This window comes from Rattus norvegicus, chromosome 13 (genome assembly GCF_021556685.1).
Source record: "Rattus norvegicus strain SHRSP/BbbUtx chromosome 13, alternate assembly SHRSP_T2T, whole genome shotgun sequence".
Classification (NCBI taxonomy): Eukaryota; Metazoa; Chordata; class Mammalia; order Rodentia; family Muridae; genus Rattus; species Rattus norvegicus.
The window spans coordinates 96,720,001-96,739,101 of record NC_141546.1 but is presented as its reverse complement, the minus strand read 5'-3'; the positions used below and the strand labels follow the sequence as shown (position 1 = coordinate 96,739,101).

The 19,101-nt window shown below is 47.8% G+C and overlaps 1 protein-coding gene across 4 annotated transcripts in view; it reads right to left on the bottom strand.

Moving 5' to 3' along the window:
• Positions 1–286: 286 nt before the first annotated feature.
• Positions 287–19,101, bottom strand: part of Tp53bp2 (tumor protein p53 binding protein, 2) — a 56,656-nt gene continuing 37,841 nt past the window's right edge. For 2 of the 4 annotated variants that reach the window (XM_087581041.1, XM_087581044.1), the window contains 7 exons: positions 17,934–18,348; positions 15,539–16,317; positions 12,166–12,303; positions 11,286–11,419; positions 9,328–9,494; positions 6,345–6,544; positions 287–1,046 (listed from right to left, as the gene is read on the bottom strand). In XM_087581041.1, the coding sequence (XP_087437167.1) occupies positions 1,005–1,046; positions 6,345–6,544; positions 9,328–9,494; positions 11,286–11,419; positions 12,166–12,303; positions 15,539–16,317; positions 17,934–18,348 (1,875 nt within the window). In that variant the 3' untranslated portion in view covers positions 287–1,004. Of the gene's footprint in view, positions 1,047–6,344; positions 6,545–9,327; positions 9,495–11,285; positions 11,420–12,165; positions 12,304–15,538; positions 16,318–17,933; positions 18,397–19,101 lie in introns of all 4 variants that reach the window. The other 2 variants (XM_087581043.1, NM_001427417.1) reach the window with 1 other exon arrangement.

The following is a 19,101-nucleotide window of genomic DNA, read 5'->3' as shown; positions in this document are numbered from 1 at the left end:
GACACCCGCTTCCAGCCTCAATGGAGAAACAGGTACATATGTGCACACGCCCTCCCTCAATCTCTTAAAAGTATAGAATTCTAGCCATTCGGACCTGTAAACTGCAAAGATGAGTATTCGTAATTCAGAACGGCTTTTCAATCACATGACGGGAAGGGGCTTTCACCACAGTCCGGCCGGCTGGGTCACGCAGGGCGTTACTTCTCAGCAGTGCAGTAGACAGCCAATGGCTTACACCCTATAACTAAAGCTGTTTATAACACTAAAAGGAAAACCAGTAAATGGCTTAGAGTCATAAAGTTTAATTTTATTACAATCATTTTTAAAATCACCTATGATCCTGACAAATACAGGTAAATCTATAACAAACTCTAATTTCCAAGATACAAAAGACAATAAATACAGATTCAAATTCAACCTACAAACAAGATTCTAACTCTAGCTTAGATTAGGTAGTGTAGTGTAGTTCAGTATTTCAGATACGCACAATTCTTCAATGCTACAGGAACTCATCCATTGGTTACTGCTCACCGACAGGCAGCTAACAGTTCTTCTGTGATCATACACAAGTGTGCTGCACCCGCCGGGGACCCCCAAAGCCTGCCAGTGCTCGGAGGCGGTTGAAGATGGTGCCAGATGGCACTGGTCCCTTCTGGCAGGTCAGCAGAATGGGAACAGTGCCAAAAACACCCTAAGCAGGACAAGAAGCTCATTTTCCCACAGCCCAACAAATGGTCCCATTTCTGACAAAACCAGATCCTATCCATGTGCCACAGTGAGCGCTCTGCCTGCACGGGGTGCCCGCACGGGGTGCCCGCACGGGGTGGAGCGGACTCACATCTCTGCTCCTTTGCTCATGCTGACTCCTTCAGTTTCTCCTTCATTTTCCTCCAGGGCACATTCTTCATTGCTCTCAGGGTGCACTGTGGTTAACGTCAGTCTTTTGAATTTTCTTTCCCAGAACAATCACGGTACTTCTAACTCATTCTTCATTAACTCAAGCTTCAGGCCAAGCTCCTCTGTCTTGGTTTAATTCTTGGGTATAGCTGCAAGAGAATTTTAAAAAATATTTACATATGGCATATGTATGGAAATTCTACAATATTTCAATAAATACAGGAAGGGGGCAAGGAATGTGACACAGGAAACCAACTCAGGCTGAGCTATGGACGCAGGCTGGCCGCCTGAGTACGCATGGCTCACAGACTCAGGGAAGGTCACATGGTCCAGCAGCTGGAGCAGTGCCACAGAGCTGTGACATGGGAACTCCAGGCACGAACTCAACTTGCAGTTTGCTTATCCACACTGCAGCTGAGGGAAGCCAAACGCTGGGACTGCTTGTGAACTGCTCTACGCTCCAGGACTTGGAAGCCCATTGAGATGGGGCAAAGTCTTTTTTTTTTTTTAAAGGCAGAATTTAAAGGTAGCCCAGGCTAGCTTCGCAATCCTCCTGCCTCACACACCTAAGCACTGGAACCACATATGTAAACCACACTTTTCAACCTTATTTACAGATGACACTGTGGGTGTGGCTTGAGCCTATCAGGACAAAACGACTTAGGCTTCCCATGAGCTGCTTTGCAATTCTGCTGGCCTGTGCTTTCCACAACAAGAGTGAGGAGAGGCTGTGTGAGAGCTACAGGGCCCTGTCTAGAAGCCCAGAGAAAGTCAGACTAGTATTTCACCATCAAGCTAAACAAACCCTCCCCTTCTGCTTCCTAGGGACGAGAAAACAAAAGCTGCGGTGTGTTTATTCAAGAGTCAGTTTGAGCTGAGGAAAGACATTCACCAATGCACTTTCATGACTCAAGGTTGAGCCTGTCTAGATAGTCCACATTGTGAAATTTCCTTTTTTTTTTTTTTAACACTCAAAAGATACTAAAACCTGGTATGTACAGCACACTTTTCTAGAAGAGACTGTGAGGGAACTAAGAGTTCTAAGTTTAGGACTCAAATTACAACCTTCATTCCAGTCTGTTAATTTCAAAACCTTCTGAGAGCTCAACCAGTCTCTGACTGACTGCTTCCCCTCCTCAGAATAATCCTCCCATCTCATTAACCATTCTTTACTAGAAAATTGAACTTAATCAGAATTCTGTTATACAACATAGGAATTTATAGTTAAAACCATGCATACTTACTGAAAACTCATTAACAGATTTTATTTTCATCACGAAATTAAAAGTTAGTTATATCAGGTTATGTGTGTTAATTAGCCTGACTGAGCCACTGTATAAATCAACCATTATTTTAAAGTTGGGTTAGGGGCTGGAAAGACAGGAGCAGGCAGGATGGTTCAGCAGGTAACACTGGCTGCCAGTATTCTTCAGCTCACCTCTATCTCTCAACTCCCCAAAATGTCTTCTGACCTCACACAATTACTGTGGCACATGCAAGATCTCTCTCTCTCTCTCTCTCTCTCTCTCTCTCTGTTTTGAAAATAATCAAAAAGTCACGCTTTATGCCACGAACATGCACAGTTAATTAACAATCCCCAACAAATGAGGCAGGTAGGGAGACCTGCAAACCTACCACTTAGAAGGTAGGAGGCTTCAGTCTGAGGCCAGCCTCAGCTACACAGAAATGGGGGAGGGAAGGGGGAAGAAGCAGCTCCTGAGAGTTAGGGCATGATGAGGCTGGAGAGATGGCTCAGCAGTCACTTTACAATAAGGTGTAGGATAGCAAATGACTTAAAACGGACATGTAACAGACAACCATAGGAAGGGTCACAATCCAGAATGCCAGGTCCCAAGGCCAAGGTCACTGGAAACACTCAAGCAGAAGAACCCTAGCAGAGAGAACTCTGCTCCTGGTGTGATGCTGGGGAAGCCCCCCACAGGCTTCTACTCAAAGCTATAGGACAGACCCCGTCTATCTGATGCTTGACAAAAGCCTTCCAATGTCTTACATGGACTTTCTGCACTATTTGCACACCAAGCTCAGGAGGCAGGCTTCTTCATCTTCCCTACCGCCTGCTTACCAGAATGGAAATGTTCTGAATGTCACATCAGTGGAGATGTGAACCAGTGCCTGTGACCAACATGACCGGGTCCATCACCCCCATCCTTCCTGCCCTTAAGCTTGTTCCCTCCTCCTTACCAACAGCAGGTCCACAAGCACGTTTACCTCGGGACCACATCGCAATCCACCACCTACGCGACTTCTCTCCTTCCTCCACACACCCAAGGAACCTTTGTTGTGCACAGGCTGCACACAAGATATCCAAGCCCACCGAAGCTTGTTTTTCACCTTCCTACTTCCCTCTCCCAAGTGCTGGGAACATGGGCATGACCTATAAGGCACCTGGGTTAAACCTGTAAAAGAGCCTGAGGCACAAATCTGGAACACACTATCCTGAGTTTAAACCTGTCAACACACTCATAAGTATACTAAAGTGCACTGTCAATATGGCTGTGCGTCTAAATAAATTTAAGCCTGGTGTTTTTAAAAAGACTTTATGTGTTTGAGTGCTCTGTCAGCGTGCATGATGTGTGCCATGTGTGCGCAATGAGCAGGCATTTGGTCCCCTAGGACTGGAGTTTATAAACAATTGAGAGCAGCCATGGACAGGCTGGGAACTGAACCTGAGTCTTCTGCAAGAACAGCAAGTGCTCTTACCTGCTGAGCTATCCCTCAGCACCCATCCCTCGGCACCCATCCCTCGGCACCCACCCCTCAGCACCCATCCCTCAGCACCCATCCCTCAGCACCCATCCCTCGGCCTCAGCACCCATCCCTCGACACCCATCCCCTGGCACCCGTCCCTCGGCACCCATCCCTCAGCACCCATCCCTCGGCACCCATCCCTCAGCCTCAGCACCCATCCCTCAGCACCCATCCCTCGGCACCCATCCCTCGACACCCATCCCTCGACACCCATCCCTCGGTACCCGTCCCTCGGCACCCATCCCTCGGCCTCAGCACCCATCCCTCAGCCTCAGCACCCATCCCTCGGCCTCAGCACCCATCCCTCAGCACCCATCCCTCGGCCTCAGCACCCATCCCTCGGCCCCCACCCCTCGGCACCCATCCCTCAGCACCCATCCCTCAGCACCCATCCCTCGGCCTCAGCACCCATCCCTCGACACCCATCCCTCGGCACCCATCCCTCGGCCTCAGCACCCATCCCTCAACACCCATCCCTCAGCACCCATCCCTCAGCACCCATCCCTCGGCACCCATCCCTCGGCCTCAGCACCCATCCCTCAGCACCCATCCCTCAGCACCCATCCCTCGGCCTCAGCACCCATCCCTCGACACCCATCCCTCAGCACCCATCCCTCGGCCTCAGCACCCATCCCTCAACACCCATCCCTCGGCACCCATCCCTCAGCACCCATCCCTCAGCACCCATCCCTCGGCCTCAGCACCCATCCCTCAACACCCATCCCTCGGCACCCATCCCTGGGCACCCACCATCCCTCAGCACCCATCCCTCGGCTTCAGCACCCATCCCTCGGCACCCATCCCTCGGCCTCAGCACCCATCCTTCGGCCTCAGCACCCATCCCTCGACACCCATCCCTCGGTACCCGTCCCTCAGCACCCATCCCTCGGCCTCAGCACCCATCCCTCAACACCCATCCCTCAGCACCCATCCCTCGGCCTCAGCACCCATCCCTCAACACCCGTCCCTCGGCACCCGTCCCTCAGCACCCATCCCTCGGCCTCAGCACCCATCCCTCGGCCTCAGCACCCGTCCCTCGGCACCCATCCCTCGGCACCCATCCCTCGGCACCCATCCCTCGGCCTCAGCACCCATCCTTCGGCCTCAGCACCCATCCCTCGACACCCATCCCTCGGTACCCGTCCCTCGGCACCCATCCCTCGGCACCCGTCCCTCAGCACCCATCCCTCGGCCTCAGCACCCATCCCTTGGCCTCAGCACCCATCCCTCGGCCTCAGCACCCGTCCCTCGGCACCCATCCCTCGGCACCCATCCCTCGGCACCCATCCCTCAGCACCCATCCCTCAGCACCCATCCCTCAGCACCCATCCCTCAGCACCCATCCCTCGGCCTCAGCACCCATCCCTCAACACCCATCCCTCGGCACCCATCCCTGGGCACCCACCATCCCTCAGCACCCATCCCTCGGCTTCAGCACCCATCCCTCGGCACCCATCCCTCGGCACCCATCCCTCGGCACCCATCCCTCGGCCTCAGCACCCATCCCTCGGCACCCATCCCTCGGCCTCAGCACCCATCCCTCGGCACCCATCCCTCGGCACCCGTCCCTCGGCACCCGTCCCTCGGCCTCAGCACCCGTCCCTCAACACCCATCCCTCGGCACCCGTCCCTCGGCACCCGTCCCTCGGCCTCAGCACCCGTCCCTCGGCACTCATCCCTCGGCACCCGTCCCTCGGCACCCATCCCTCGGCACCCGTCCCTCGGCACTCGTCCCTCGGCACCCATCCCTCGGCACCCGTCCCTCGGCACCCGTCCCTCGGCACCTGTCCCTCGGCCTCAGCACCCGTCCCTCGGCACCCATCCCTCGGCACCCGTCCCTCGGCACCCGTCCCTCGGCCTCAGCACCCGTCCCTCGGCACTCATCCCTCGGCACCCGTCCCTCGGCACCCATCCCTCGGCACCCGTCCCTCGGCACCCATCCCTCGGCCTCGGCACCCATCCCTCGGCACCCATCCCTCGGCACCCGTCCCTCGGCACCCGTCCCTCGGCACCCATCCCTGGGCACCCATCTCTCTGGCACCCGTCCCTCGGCACCCGTCCCTCGGCACCCATCCCTCGGCACTCGTCCCTCGGCACCCATCCCTCGGCCTCGGCACCCATCCCTCGGCACCCGTCCCTCGGCACCCGTCCCTCGGCACCCGTCCCTCGGCACCCGTCCCTCGGCACCCGTCCCTCGGCACACATCCCTCGGCACCCATCCCTGGGCACCCATCTCTCTGGCACCCGTCCCTCGGCACCCGTCCCTCGGCACCCGTCCCTCGGCACTCGTCCCTCGGCACCCATCCCTCGGCCTCGGCACCCATCCCTCGGCACCCATCCCTCGGCACCCGTCCCTCGGCACCCGTCCCTCGGCACCCGTCCCTCGGCACCCGTCCCTCGGCACCCGTCCCTCGGCACACATCCCTCGGCACCCATCCCTGGGCACCCATCTCTCTGGCACCCGTCCCTCAGCACCCGTCCCTCGGCACCCGTCCCTCGGCACACATTCCTCGGCACCCATCCCTCGGCACACGTCCCTCGGCACACATCCCTCGGCACCTCTCTCCCGTATCGTGTCTTGTTAACAAAGGTCAGTAAACTGCACGGCCTCTGCACAGCAGTTCATACCAAGCTTCGTTTATCACACATGAAACATGGTCAGCATTGGGGCGACTTACTCCTAGCAAGTTGCGTGGAACATATCCTTCCTTATCGTTAAGGCGTGCCCACCACCACTCGGTTTCGTCTTCATCTTCCCTGCGGACAACAGCCATGCAGTCTCCTTCCTTCAGGAGCAGCTCATCATCGTGCTGGGGCTGGTAATCCCACAGAGCATAAATGACGCCTTTGTTCATTATGCCCATTTTCTCCTGAACCCCTGCAGGAGACAGAAGACTCAGGTCACACCATGCACAAGGACTCTACACTCTGAAACAAATTGGGTAGGAGCCTCACTAGAAGGTCAGAGCTGCAATAGGAAGCTTTCAGAAGTAAGTGTCCCGGCACGGGAGCGGGCAGGAGACCAGCAGAATGTATAGACCATAAGCAATGGATGTCCTAGCTAGGAGGCCAACAGCAAACAGCCCTAGGCATCTCACAAAGCTTACCTTCCCCAGGGAGGAAGCCTGCTGTTAGCCCAGCAGCTAAAAGAAAGACTGTCTGAATCTACAGCATTCAAAGCAAAGACGCTTGTCAACTTCTGGCCTACTTCTACACATAATGGCCAAAAGGCTCTGCAAGTTTAGATCTCACCTGACACACAGAGCAAACAGACAAACTTGAAGAAGTGTGTTAGCTATTAAAGGGCCTATATCAGTTCCTAGTTATTAGAAGTACAATATCGTCTGTTAGAATGCAGAATATGGGAGTTTAGAACAGATAGAAAAGTCTATATATGGTCACTCTAACAATTCTAGATGTTGAAATCTACAAACGGGCAGGAGAAAATCCTCAAAAGGCCGTTTGGCAGCAGTTAGTTACGTAATGACTGGGAGTTAGGCTCCACCTCCTCCCGTGATGCCCTAAGAGTGAAGGATGGCCCACGCCTAGAGAAACGGACACCTGGCACCACAGAGGAAAGCAGAGGAAAGCAGATGTGGACCCAATAAAGTTTACAGAAAGCTAGTTAATTTTCATTTACCTATATGTCTTAAAAATACAGAAAAATATCTGCTTGGCTTTCAAACTTATTTTTCAACTCTGAGTATCTAACAATTAGTTATTAGTTTATAACAATTAATATATCACTAACCAGCATGTGTTGTTCTTGCTCTGGGCAAAACAAAACAAAACAAAACAGAGAAATGAAATTGTTCTTTCCAAAAGAAAGTTCTGCCAACCTAAGGTCAGATAAATTTCTGACCTTTTTAAATAACATGAAATAGCTGGCGGTGTCACCTCAGTGGGAGAGGGTCTGTGCAGCATGGAGAGGTCCAAGGCTCCACAAATATCACAAACAAGACTGGCCAACAAGGCTTCACACACATGTAACTCCACGGCACTTTAAAGCCTCAGTGCTTCTGTTTGCACTGGGAATGGAAAGAAATCCAAGGTGCTACAAGATGCTCAGACTCACAATTCAAGTCACGGTTTTCCGTGAAATCCCCACTAAGAATCGCAGGCAGAACCGTAGCAATTCCAAGTTGAGAGCACCACTGGCTACTCTTCCGAGGACCCAGGTTCAATTCCAAGCAACCACACAGCAGTTCACAATACTAACCCCAGTTCCAGGTGTTCAGTGGCTCTTTTGGCCTCTAGGGCACTGTAAACATACGGTGCAGACAGCCATCCACATGAATAGAATAAAATAAAATCAAAAAATAAATTTACAAAATATCCATGAGGTCACGTTCTCCTCCCTCAGATGAGCACCTGTGCCCACTCCCACTGTGCTAGTCCACACCAGTAGTTAACCTTTACCCTGTATCATCAACCTTGACATCTGTCATAAATTATGGATCAAAAGACTATGACCGAATATCCTTCATGTCTTTTTAAAAAGTCTATCACCTATAAATTTACAAATAATGAGTTGTTTTTTAGATTTATTTATTTTATGCATATGAGTACACTGTAGCTGTCTTCAGACACACCAGAAGAGGGCATCAGATCCCATTACAGATGGTTGTGAGCCACCATGTGGTTGCTGGGATTTGAACTCAGGACCTTGGGAAGAGCAGTCAGTGCTCTTAACCGCTGAGCCATCTCTCCAGCCCCTATAAATAATGTTGATGTCAAAATACTAGATTGGTCCCAAGTTGAAAACAAACAAAATGCAATCACAGGTCTCAATAATGACATCTGCACAGCTGGAAGGCTGGGTGGTAAAGACTTGCTACTAAGTATAAGGCCCTGGGTTCAAAACTAGCACCCAAAACAAACAACAGAAAAGTAAACAAAAACACTTATATGACAGGGACTTTGTGGACATCAAGAACTCTCTTCGCACCTGCAACCTGAAAAAGGCAGAAACACCCAAGAAACATGACCAGGCAGAGAGGGCAAAGACTGGGGCCTTTCATCTCAGGAAGCTTTTGACAGTTGTTAAGGAAGAAACTTTGCAGAGTTTGAGCAGTCTAGGCTCCTGAGACCTTCTGATCTCCTATCCTCTCAAGCCAAAATGAAGAGAAAAATTAACTTCAACTGTAGATTAAACAAAACAACAACGAAAAGCCTACATAAAGGGCAGTCAGCATATCCAGATCTCGACTTCACTTCCATTTTTCTCTAAACAGAGATCTGTATCCAGGCACACACCTAGTAAGTACAGCATCTTTTGACAGTAATCAAAATCATAAACACCAAATCAAGAAAACATAAGACAAAACAAAGCCCCAAACCACGTGATGTGTTGTCTTTATTTCTTTAATCTGGTTTTCCAACATGCTGTAAATCACTGAGTGCTAAGGCCACAGTGTGGATCTTCCGGATACAAGACCTAACGAGCACCGATAGCCGGCTGAGGCTGTCCCTGTCCCTGGCAGCAGCTTTTCAGGCCCGTCTCAGAAGCTGCACTGCATCTGTGACCTAGACTGTCCTCATCTCAGGAACCAGAATTATGCAGAGCAAGTAAGAAAATACTCACTGAGCTTTGAGCTATTCCCTTGAGAGAAGGGTAAATAAATATGGCAGTCAACACAGTAGCCCGCACTGGCCACATACCATAGAGAAACTGGGAGCACTGCGTGTAGCCTTCCTCCATTTCCTCGCACTTGTCTGCAGCAGTCTGCATGTCGCTGTAGGTCATAGCAAACACTGCTGCTCCTGACTCCACCAGGAACTTACACACTTGGACATTGTTACAGGAGGCAGCACAATGCAATGGGGTCCTGTGAAGTAAGACACAGAACTGGTTAGAAATGTTTCTCCAAGCTCTACGACCTCCACTTGGTAAGTTATCTGTGAAGTTCCTCAGTCTCTTATCTCCTAGCCTCCCAAATAGCTTTTAAAATCTAGTTGAATCAAGACAGGTCACTGAACCCATAAAAGAATTACAGCTACAAAGGGACACATCTCAGCAATGGTCCAATGGGCCCAGGAGCTGAGAGCCAATGTAAAGAAAAAGGAAATAAAGTCTTCACTGTGGTTTAAAAAGAAGAGAAAAAGGTAGACTTGGCTCTGTCTGGATTTCCCCAGCCCTATAATCATCTTGTTTACATTTTAGCTTTGCATGTATATTCTTTGCCTCCATGGACTTATTGGCATTTCTTATGTGCCTGGTGCCCATGAAGACCAGAAAAAGGTGTCAGGTCCTGGAACTGGAGTTATATACGATGGTTGTGAACTATAATGTGGGTGCTGGGAATGTCAGTGTTTTTCCGCTAAGCCATCTCTCTAGCCCTGAAGCCTGATCACTTCTGCCAGGGTAAAATTCTAAGAGTCTTTAAACTCCATGCCTGCACTCCAGTATTCTTTTTCAACACCAACTTTCAAGGGATCTGGTTGTACATACAGGATATCTTTATTTTTAAACTTAAAGTAATTTTGGCTAAAACTATAAATTCAATTCTAAGTAGAAAAGTGACTATAACTGAGACGATTTCCTGAAAATACAGTCTTAGAAAAGTCACACACACACACACACACACACACACACACACACACACACACGACTCAATCTATTTTAGGCAATGAGTTAGCAGGCTTGAGACTGTCAGTACTCAGGCTCTGGCGTGCACATTTCTTAGCTTTTCTTCTTCTTCGGTCGGTCCCCTTGTCTGTATGCTGTTCTGTCCGTTCTCCCTTTGTCTCCTGTCTCTTCTCCATTCATTCTACCCCCTTCTATGCTCACAGTCCTGGGCTCCCTGCTCTTCCTTCCAGACAACGCTCCATTATGAGCTACATCTCACCCGTGGTTTGCACAAGAGGTTGGTTTGTTTATTTACAAACGCCATAGCCTTGGCTGGCTTTATGACACAAATATCTAACAAAAAGGAAATAGTCTTCACAGACAATCATGTAGTCACTTGGAATGATAGGTTAATTCAAATTTTTGATTTACATACATGAGTATCTGATAAATATTGAAAGAAGAAACAAATTAATAAAATTAAAGCACTTAATAGATTAAATGGCAATATTTTCAGTCCTTTATAGAGAGAGCTTCCATATTCCTCCACAGAAAGAGCTTTCTAAAGGATCAAGACAGATGAGATCAACTGACCTCTAAAAATATTAGAGCTCCAAAATAATTTATAACTTATAAATTATGGCTGGTTCTAAGTAGCATTCTGGAATCATCTGTCTACCCTGTCCCCTTGCAGTGTGAATTCAGCACTTTGTCTGGAGAATCCACACTGCAGACGCCACCTGCCCACTGTCCACTTGGCAGCCACCTTGACAGTCTCCATCCTCTAGCGCTTGTCACATTTCACTCAGTCACCTCAAGCACAGAGAAGGGAGGCTGACAATTTTATTATAGTACACTATAATTAAAATGGTAAACTCCATCTGTTTCCAGAAAGTGAACAAAAGAGCTCCTACGTGAGGATGGTGACCCCTGCAAGAGTGCCCAGACAGCACGGGGTTCGGTGGTGGTGGTGAGGTTGGGGGTAGCACCCACTGCTCCCGCCGTGAGCATGCACAGCTGATGTCTGACGGAGAGTAAGGACGGGACTCACCATCCATCACTGTCTGCTGCGTTAACATTCACACCGAACTGTACCAGGAACTTCACAATCTCTGTGTGGCCTGCGCACACTGCATTATGCAGCGCTGTGATGCCCTCATCATTTGGCAGGCTTGGGTCATCAACCTGTCACACCAACAAAAGGGGGAGAGTCAGTCCAATTTCATGTCACATCGACTGTCATTACTGACTGGCTCTTAGAACAGGAAACAGAAACACTGGTGACATTTTAAATATCCTAAGTGAAACACAGAGGAGCCAGGAAAACTGTAAAGAAAAATCCTAGAAATAGGGCAGACAGCCCGGCCAAATAAGTGCTTACTGCAAGACTTTGTTTAAAAATCATAGCATCGAAAGCTATATCCTTATGGTTATCCTATTTTTCCTTCTAATTCTCACCACAAACTGGTTTCTAAGGAGACATCCTATTTGCTATGGGAAATTCAACTAAAACCATTTTAAAAAGTTGGGAACAGCAGCCATGCTTGTAATTCTAGTATTCAGGAAACTGAAGTAGGATCATGAATTTGAGGCTTATCTTAAGACCCTATCTTAAAAAAATAATGATAATAATAAATTTAGAGTACAGATGACAACTGTAATACAGTATTATAGCGTACAAATGCATACAGAGCAACTTCAGAGAGAAATGTTCTTGCTAGCAACACTAATGTATTCAAGTGTAAATAACTCCTACATTATCAAAATCTTACAGTTACATTCTTAAAATAACGCAGCCTATTTTAGAGTATGCTCAATATCCCTCTCCACAACTCCATGGCCCCAAAAAAGAAAACTCTAAAATAGGATTTCTCTATAGTAGCTATTTTGAGCTTTAAAATAAAATGCAATGCTACATTTAAGAAACTTACCTCGTAGATAATTCTCTGTACAAGGTCAAACTCTCCCTCCAAAGATGAATCCAGGAGCAAAGCCAGGGGGTTGAATTTCACCCTCATCCCATGAGCAATTCGCTCTGAGCCAGTTTTCCTCAAGTTTGTTCGTTTTCCCTGTAGAAGAAGTGTGGGGGAAATTAACGAGGGAAGAGTCAGCACTCAACTGAGGTAGTGAAAAGAACAACTGCTTGGGGGTTGGTTGGTTTATTTGTTTGTTTGTTTGTTTATTTTCCTTAACATTTAGCTTAGGTTAGCCTGGGACTCACCATGTGGCCAGACTGACTTTGAACTTACAGTCTTCCTGCCTCAGTCTCTCAAACCCTAGAGACGCAGGAATGTGCCATTAATGCCTGGTTTTGGAACTTAAGAGTGAACTAAATCTGGTGGCAAGCTGACTGGCTTTCTGTTGAGGTTCACAACCAGACAAGACTGGTTCTAAATCACGTGTCTAAGAGTATACGGCAGAGAGCCTCACTCTTAAACTGGGCAATACTCAGACTCAGAAGGGCTCACACACAAGTGCTTACTTACTCCTCGGTAAGAGCCAAACCGTCCTTGCTGCACACAAAGGAAAGACACAGCTAGAAAACATCAGGACCAGAATTTTTATCTAGGTCAGCCCTTCCTACTAAGTACTTCATACCTTAATCCTTACTAAGGCACAAGCAAATTATTAGGCTACATAATAAAGATGACTTGTTACAATTAGATATCCAGAGGGAGAACCTTACATCTTAAGAGAAGTTAGTAAGTCAGACTTTAGAGCTCAACGGTAGTTCTTTTCATCGTATTGAAACAGAATTTTTAAACACACACACACTCACACACAGACACACCAGACTTCCTAAATTACATCTATTTATGTGTGTGGGGGTAGGTTGGGGGCTGTGCACACAAATGTGTCACAGTGCAAGTGCGGAAGTCAGAGGACAATTTAACTTTCAGGAGTCAGTTCTGTACACAATGTGTGTCCCAGAAATAGAACTCAGGTTGTCAGTCTTTGTGGCAAGTGTCTTTGCCCATTGAACCATCCTACCCCTTTCATTTTTATCTCAGGTGTGAAGAGCTGGGACTTTTAAGTAACAAATAATATACCTCGCAGATAGGAAAGGTTACGTGTTAGAACACGTAATGAGCCGAGACTGTGCTGTCAGCCTGTGGACGTTTCAGAAGGCAAACACCTAGTCACACACTTTCAAAGAAACATACATCACAGCATCTACTTCACCTAAGACAGGAAGGAAGCAGCCAGCAGTCATCCTAGGAAGAAAATAAGAGACTCTTCCAAAGGAAGTACAAACTAATAAAAAATACAGGATCAGACATACGAAACCCATTTAAATAATCATTCAAAAGTATCACTTGGTTTTTTACTGTATTTTAAAGTTATAGTTCAACATTCTATTTTGTTTGTGTTTAAGGAAACAAAAATGACTTCCAACTAAGCTATAGAAAAGCAGGCTGCAGAGACTATGGTATTTTCCCTCATCTCAAAGTGACACGATAAACTTCCAAAACAATTTTAGTATGTGGAAGAAGTATAGAAGACATTTCTGGACAGAAACATAGTTTTAGGAGAACTTGATTCTAGAGAAAAAGGAAACCAAGAGACTGGTACTTGCTCACGATTTCCAATAAACGCTGACAACACTGGAAGAAAGGCCGAAGAACCTGCCCCACTCTGCCCCGTTCTCTCTCCTGCCCCATGCTCTCTTCTGCCCCACTCTGCCCCGTTCTCTGTCCTGACCTGTTCTCTCTCCAATCCTCCAAATTTTATCAGTTTTGAGTTTGAGACTCGACCTTCTATTTCATTAAAAATACATTTCAGGGGCTGGAGAGGCAGCTCAGCAGTTAAGAGCACTGGCTGCTCTTGCAGAAGACCCTGGCTCAATTCCCAGCATCCACATGGCAGCTTATTAGCATCGGCAACTCCAGTTAAGAGGGATCTGGCACTCTCTTCTGGACTCCTTGGGCACTATGCATACACACAATGGACATTTATACAGGTAGGCAAAACACTAACATACATAAAATGAAAAATAAAAATAAAATCTTAACATCTCACTGATAGAAAAATCAAAGCTTGGAGAGCAAGAGGCATAGCCAATGAGAAGAACACTACAGATCTCACTGAGGAGAACACTGTGCAGATCTCACATGAGGAGAACATTGCAGTTCTCACTGAGGAGAACACTACAGATCTCACTGAGGAGAACACTGCAGATCTCACATGAGAAGAACACTACAGATCTCACTGAGGAGAACACTACAGATCTCACTGAGGAGAACACTGTGCAGATCTCACTGAGAACACTACAGATCTCACTGAGGAGAACATTGCAGATCTCACTGAGGAGGACATTGCAGATCTCACTGAGGAGAACATTGCAGATCTCACTGAGAACATTGCAGTTCTCACTGAGGAGAACACTACAGATCTCACTGAGGAGAACATTGCAGTTCTCACTGAGGAGAACACTGTGCAGATCTCACTGAGGAGAACACTACAGATCTCACTGAGGAGAACATTGCAGTTCTCACTGAGGAGAACACTACAGATCTCACTGAGGAGAACACTACAGATCTCACTGAGGAGAACATTGCAGATCTCACTGAGGAGAACATTGCAGTTCTCACTGAGGAGAACACTGTGCAGATCTCACTGAGGAGAACACTGTGCAGATCTCACTGAGGAGAACATTGCAGATCTCACTGAGGAGAACACTACAGATCTCACTGAGGAGAACATTGCAGTTCTCACATGAGGAGAACATTGCAGATCTCACAGAGGAGAACACTGCAGATCTCACATGAGGAGAACATTGCAGTTCTCACTGAGGAGAACATTGCAGATCTCACAGCAAAGCCGGTATGAAACCAGATGTTTTCAACCCAGTGTCTCCCTAGTGTACCTTTGGCAAGAGAGAAAAGAGGTAGCTCATACAGGTGTAAGAACAAAAATATGTTTCCTCTATAAAGACCCCAACACATACCAAAATACAGCAGTGTTTCATATAAATGTTACAGCATCTATCACTCCTTCCCTGAGGGTGATTTTTTTTTAGGTGGTAAAGATCTGCATTTTAGCTACTCCAGAGGCACAAGGCCTATCTGGGCAACACAGTGAGACTCTCTCTTTAAAAAAAAACAAGGTGGAGGGGAGACGGGGGACTGGGATACACAGCTCACCATGAATGTGTTCCATTGCTGTCAAAACCCAAGACTACAGAGATCCACTTCATGCCAAGGGATCATAAGATAAAATGGCAAACTGAGAAGGATAGAGCCACCATGAGGAGTAGCCCAAGGGAAGTTCTACTGGACAAACACGGGACACCATGTTACTTACGGGAGGCAGAGACACCTGCCCGGTGACTTCAGGCGGGCGCATGCGTGCGGAGTCTTCTTCGGACACCTCGGGTTCCCCAGATGGGTATGGAGGGGGTGGGTATGGGGGGTATTCTTCTAGGTATACTTCTAGTAAGTGGGGGGCCTCTGGGTTTGTCCCTTCTGTGTTATCCTGCAGAGTCGTGCTGTTGTCTGGGACGCCCTCAGACACACACTCGAGGCCTGGAGGAGGGGCTGGCATGTCACTGTTCTCTGTACTGGCACTCCCCATATCCTCTGGGGACAGTGGCTCAGGAACTAAAGAGCCCGCCTCCTTCTCTGGCTCCACGTGTAAATATGGATTTGGGATTTCGATTGGGCTCTCTGGGTTGACAGTCACTGAGCTTGGTGACTTGGATGGGTATGATGGGACTGAGATGGTCTCCATGGCAGCTATGGTGGTCCTCTGATACAAAAGTTTCTGAATGTTTGGCCCATTAGGGCCTTCTGGTTCTGTAATGGAACTTCGTTTCTTTAGTGGCCTTGGTGCATTAGACAGTTTTTTCCGTAGGGCTTCTAAGTCAGCATCACTCTGGTTTCGGTAAGGGTTAGATAGGAAAGGCAGTAATTTCGTTGGGCTGAGTGGTCGGGGAATCCTTTCATTTTCATGGCTCTCATGAACTGAAGAAACGGGCTCTGTCTCAGGCTCTGGACTGCCAGGCTTCCCCTGGCTACAGGAATAAATGTTCTCTGGGTGTTGCTGTGGATTCTGGGCAGCAGCTATCACAGGCTTGCCATACACTAATTGGGGAAGAGAAAAGGGAAAATCCCTGGTTAGTGCTAATTAAACAAAACTAGGAGAACACAGCTACGGTAAGCCAAGTCTCTCTTCATTTCATAGTTACTCCATTATTTCCCTCACACTTGATTTCTTAAAATAACAGCAAAGCAAGAATTTCCATCTTTGTATTTACTACAGAATCAAAATCTCCATTGATTATAACATGCGCTGTGTGCTATGAACAAAAAGAAGAAAACCACACACTGCAGCATGAAGGAAAATTAAACTCAAATGCAGACCAATGTGAGAAATCCTATTTGGCTCATAAAACTGAGAACCACTTACTTGTCTTTCCCAAATACATTCCCCTGCAACATTCCAATTATGTCAAAATAATCTGACTTCCAAATTACTCTATTAGCATTATTTACCAAGGATTACTGAAAAGACTAAGCGAGCAATACACTGACACTTTAGCGTGTTATGATAGCTTTAAACCACAATTACATGCTTGTCCAGAACTACAAAGCCACTTTCAATCAATTAAATCATGGTCAATTGTACTCTAGTCCTATAACATAACCAACAAGTCAGAGAAACCCTCAATACCCAGACTCTGGTGCAGATTTAGCACAGACTAATGTTACTTCGTACTTATTTAGTGGTAGCATCCTCATTAGGATGGCTTGGAGTACAAGAGAATGTTGCTTTTAATAATCTAGAGACAAGTACTCGTCCCATCCTCCACATACCAAAACAGCCAAGCCAATAGTAAGGACGCAGGCTCCTGTGACCCTGTTTTCCACATCAGCGACCTCCTTCAAAACCCACCCCAACTCAGCTCTCAAGGCTAGCTTTTAACTGTCAACTTGCCACAACCTAGAAAATCACCTTTGAAAAGAGCCTCAAACAGGGAGCTCTCTGGATAAGGTTGGCTTGTGAGCATGTGTGTGAGGATTACTGGTTGGTAATTGATGTAGGCGGGGCCAGCCCACTGTGAATAACACCTTTCCCTAGGTAGTGAGTCCTGAACTATGAAAGACAGAAAATAGCTAGCTGAGAACAAGCAGGCACAGTGGGTTGAGTTAGGTATTTCTCTCTGCTCTTGACTCTGACTGCGATGTGACCAGCTGCTTGAGTTTCTGCCTCGACTTCTCCAAGTTGATAATAAAATCTTAGCTTCCTTTGTTGTCTTCTGTGGGGTATTCTATCACAGCTGTAAATGTGGAAGTAGGACGTGATGCAGGGTCTGCAGTGACTCCTGTCGCAGTGACAGGCAGCAGGCACTACAGTAAGCTCCCAGTAAGCCAGAGCACAGCTCAAACTCTTTCAACAACAGCTTCTGTTTAACTAGAGACCTGGTACTTACTGTCTCCCAGTAGCTTGGCATAGGACTTAAGCCCAAAACAGGCAAAAATGAAACCAAGAACCTTACCTTAACTCAAGGGCTTGGTAAATCATGCAAGGCTGACAACCTGAGTCCTACCTGTGGAACTCCTGATAGAAGGAGAGAACTGATCTTCAACAGCTGCCCTCTGACCTGTACACGCACACTGGCACATACATGTCTTTGTTCCTTCAAGTGTACGCCCCCTCCCCACTACACACTTAAAAATACAAACAAATGGAACCTTACCACTTGAAAAGTGGGGGCCTCTGGGGTGCGTCTTGGTCGAGGCACTCTGCACAGCCTGCTGGAAGTTTTTCCCTGGCACCTGATGCTGGGTATACATGGAGTAGATGGAGCTTGCTGCCACAGTCTGGGGTTTTCGAAAGGCTGGAGGGAAGGTGTCCTTGGAAGGCTGGGGCGTAAAAGGCCGGACTGCAGCAGCCGGTGGACTTTCTTGCTTAGATGCTGGAGACAGGACTTGGTCTTGACCACCCGAAGGGGCACTGGGAGACAGCAGCACCCTTGCCTGCGGCCCTGCTGGCTTGAGCTTGGCTCCCATGGACGTAGCAGCTATGGGCAACTGCTGAGGGTTTCCATCCGGCTTCACGTCAGACGACGACTGAGCAGTTTGTCCAAAGTAAGGCAAATTAATCTGTTTTGGCTTTGTAGGAACAGGAGGTGGTACTTTAGCCACATTTTTATTTACAGTCTGTAACACACACAGCAAGGCAGTTAAAACACCGTACAAAAGTATACACAACACGCTAGTCAGCTCACTTCACAAACACAAGCATATCCTGTAAAAACATCAGCTCTCGGGACTCCAGTTAGCTCAAGGGCTAGCAGTTCCCACATAACGAGTGGACTGGAATATGGTCTCCCAGAACCCACGTAAACACTGAGTGGGAGCTCGCCTGTAATTCCAGCCTGCGAGCTACCTAGTGAGAACAGTCATATCAACACACTGAGTGTTACTTACTGGGAGACCCTACCTCAAAGAACAAGGTAGACAAGCAACTGAAGAAACTTCCCAGCATCAACCTTGGACCTCCACACCCATGGGCACACATATGTGCCTAGATACATGAACACGCATACATGCAAACATATATCCCTACACACTGACATGCCCATGGAAAGTAGACAAAATATTGCCTCCACATTTTAAAATCATTAAAGCTTTAAATCAAATAATAAAATAATAATTTTTAAATCAGGTTAATAAGGACTTAGAGTGACATAATGGGATTCCTCCCCCAACTACTCCCCACGACTCCCTTCCTAGTCTTGCTCCCTAGCCGGGCAAACCTCTGTATTGGCATCTTTCATATCCATGGCGTGCATCAATACATGAAAAACATCTTGTTTATCAGAACATCACATAATCTCACTGAGCTTAACAGTGCACTTCTGT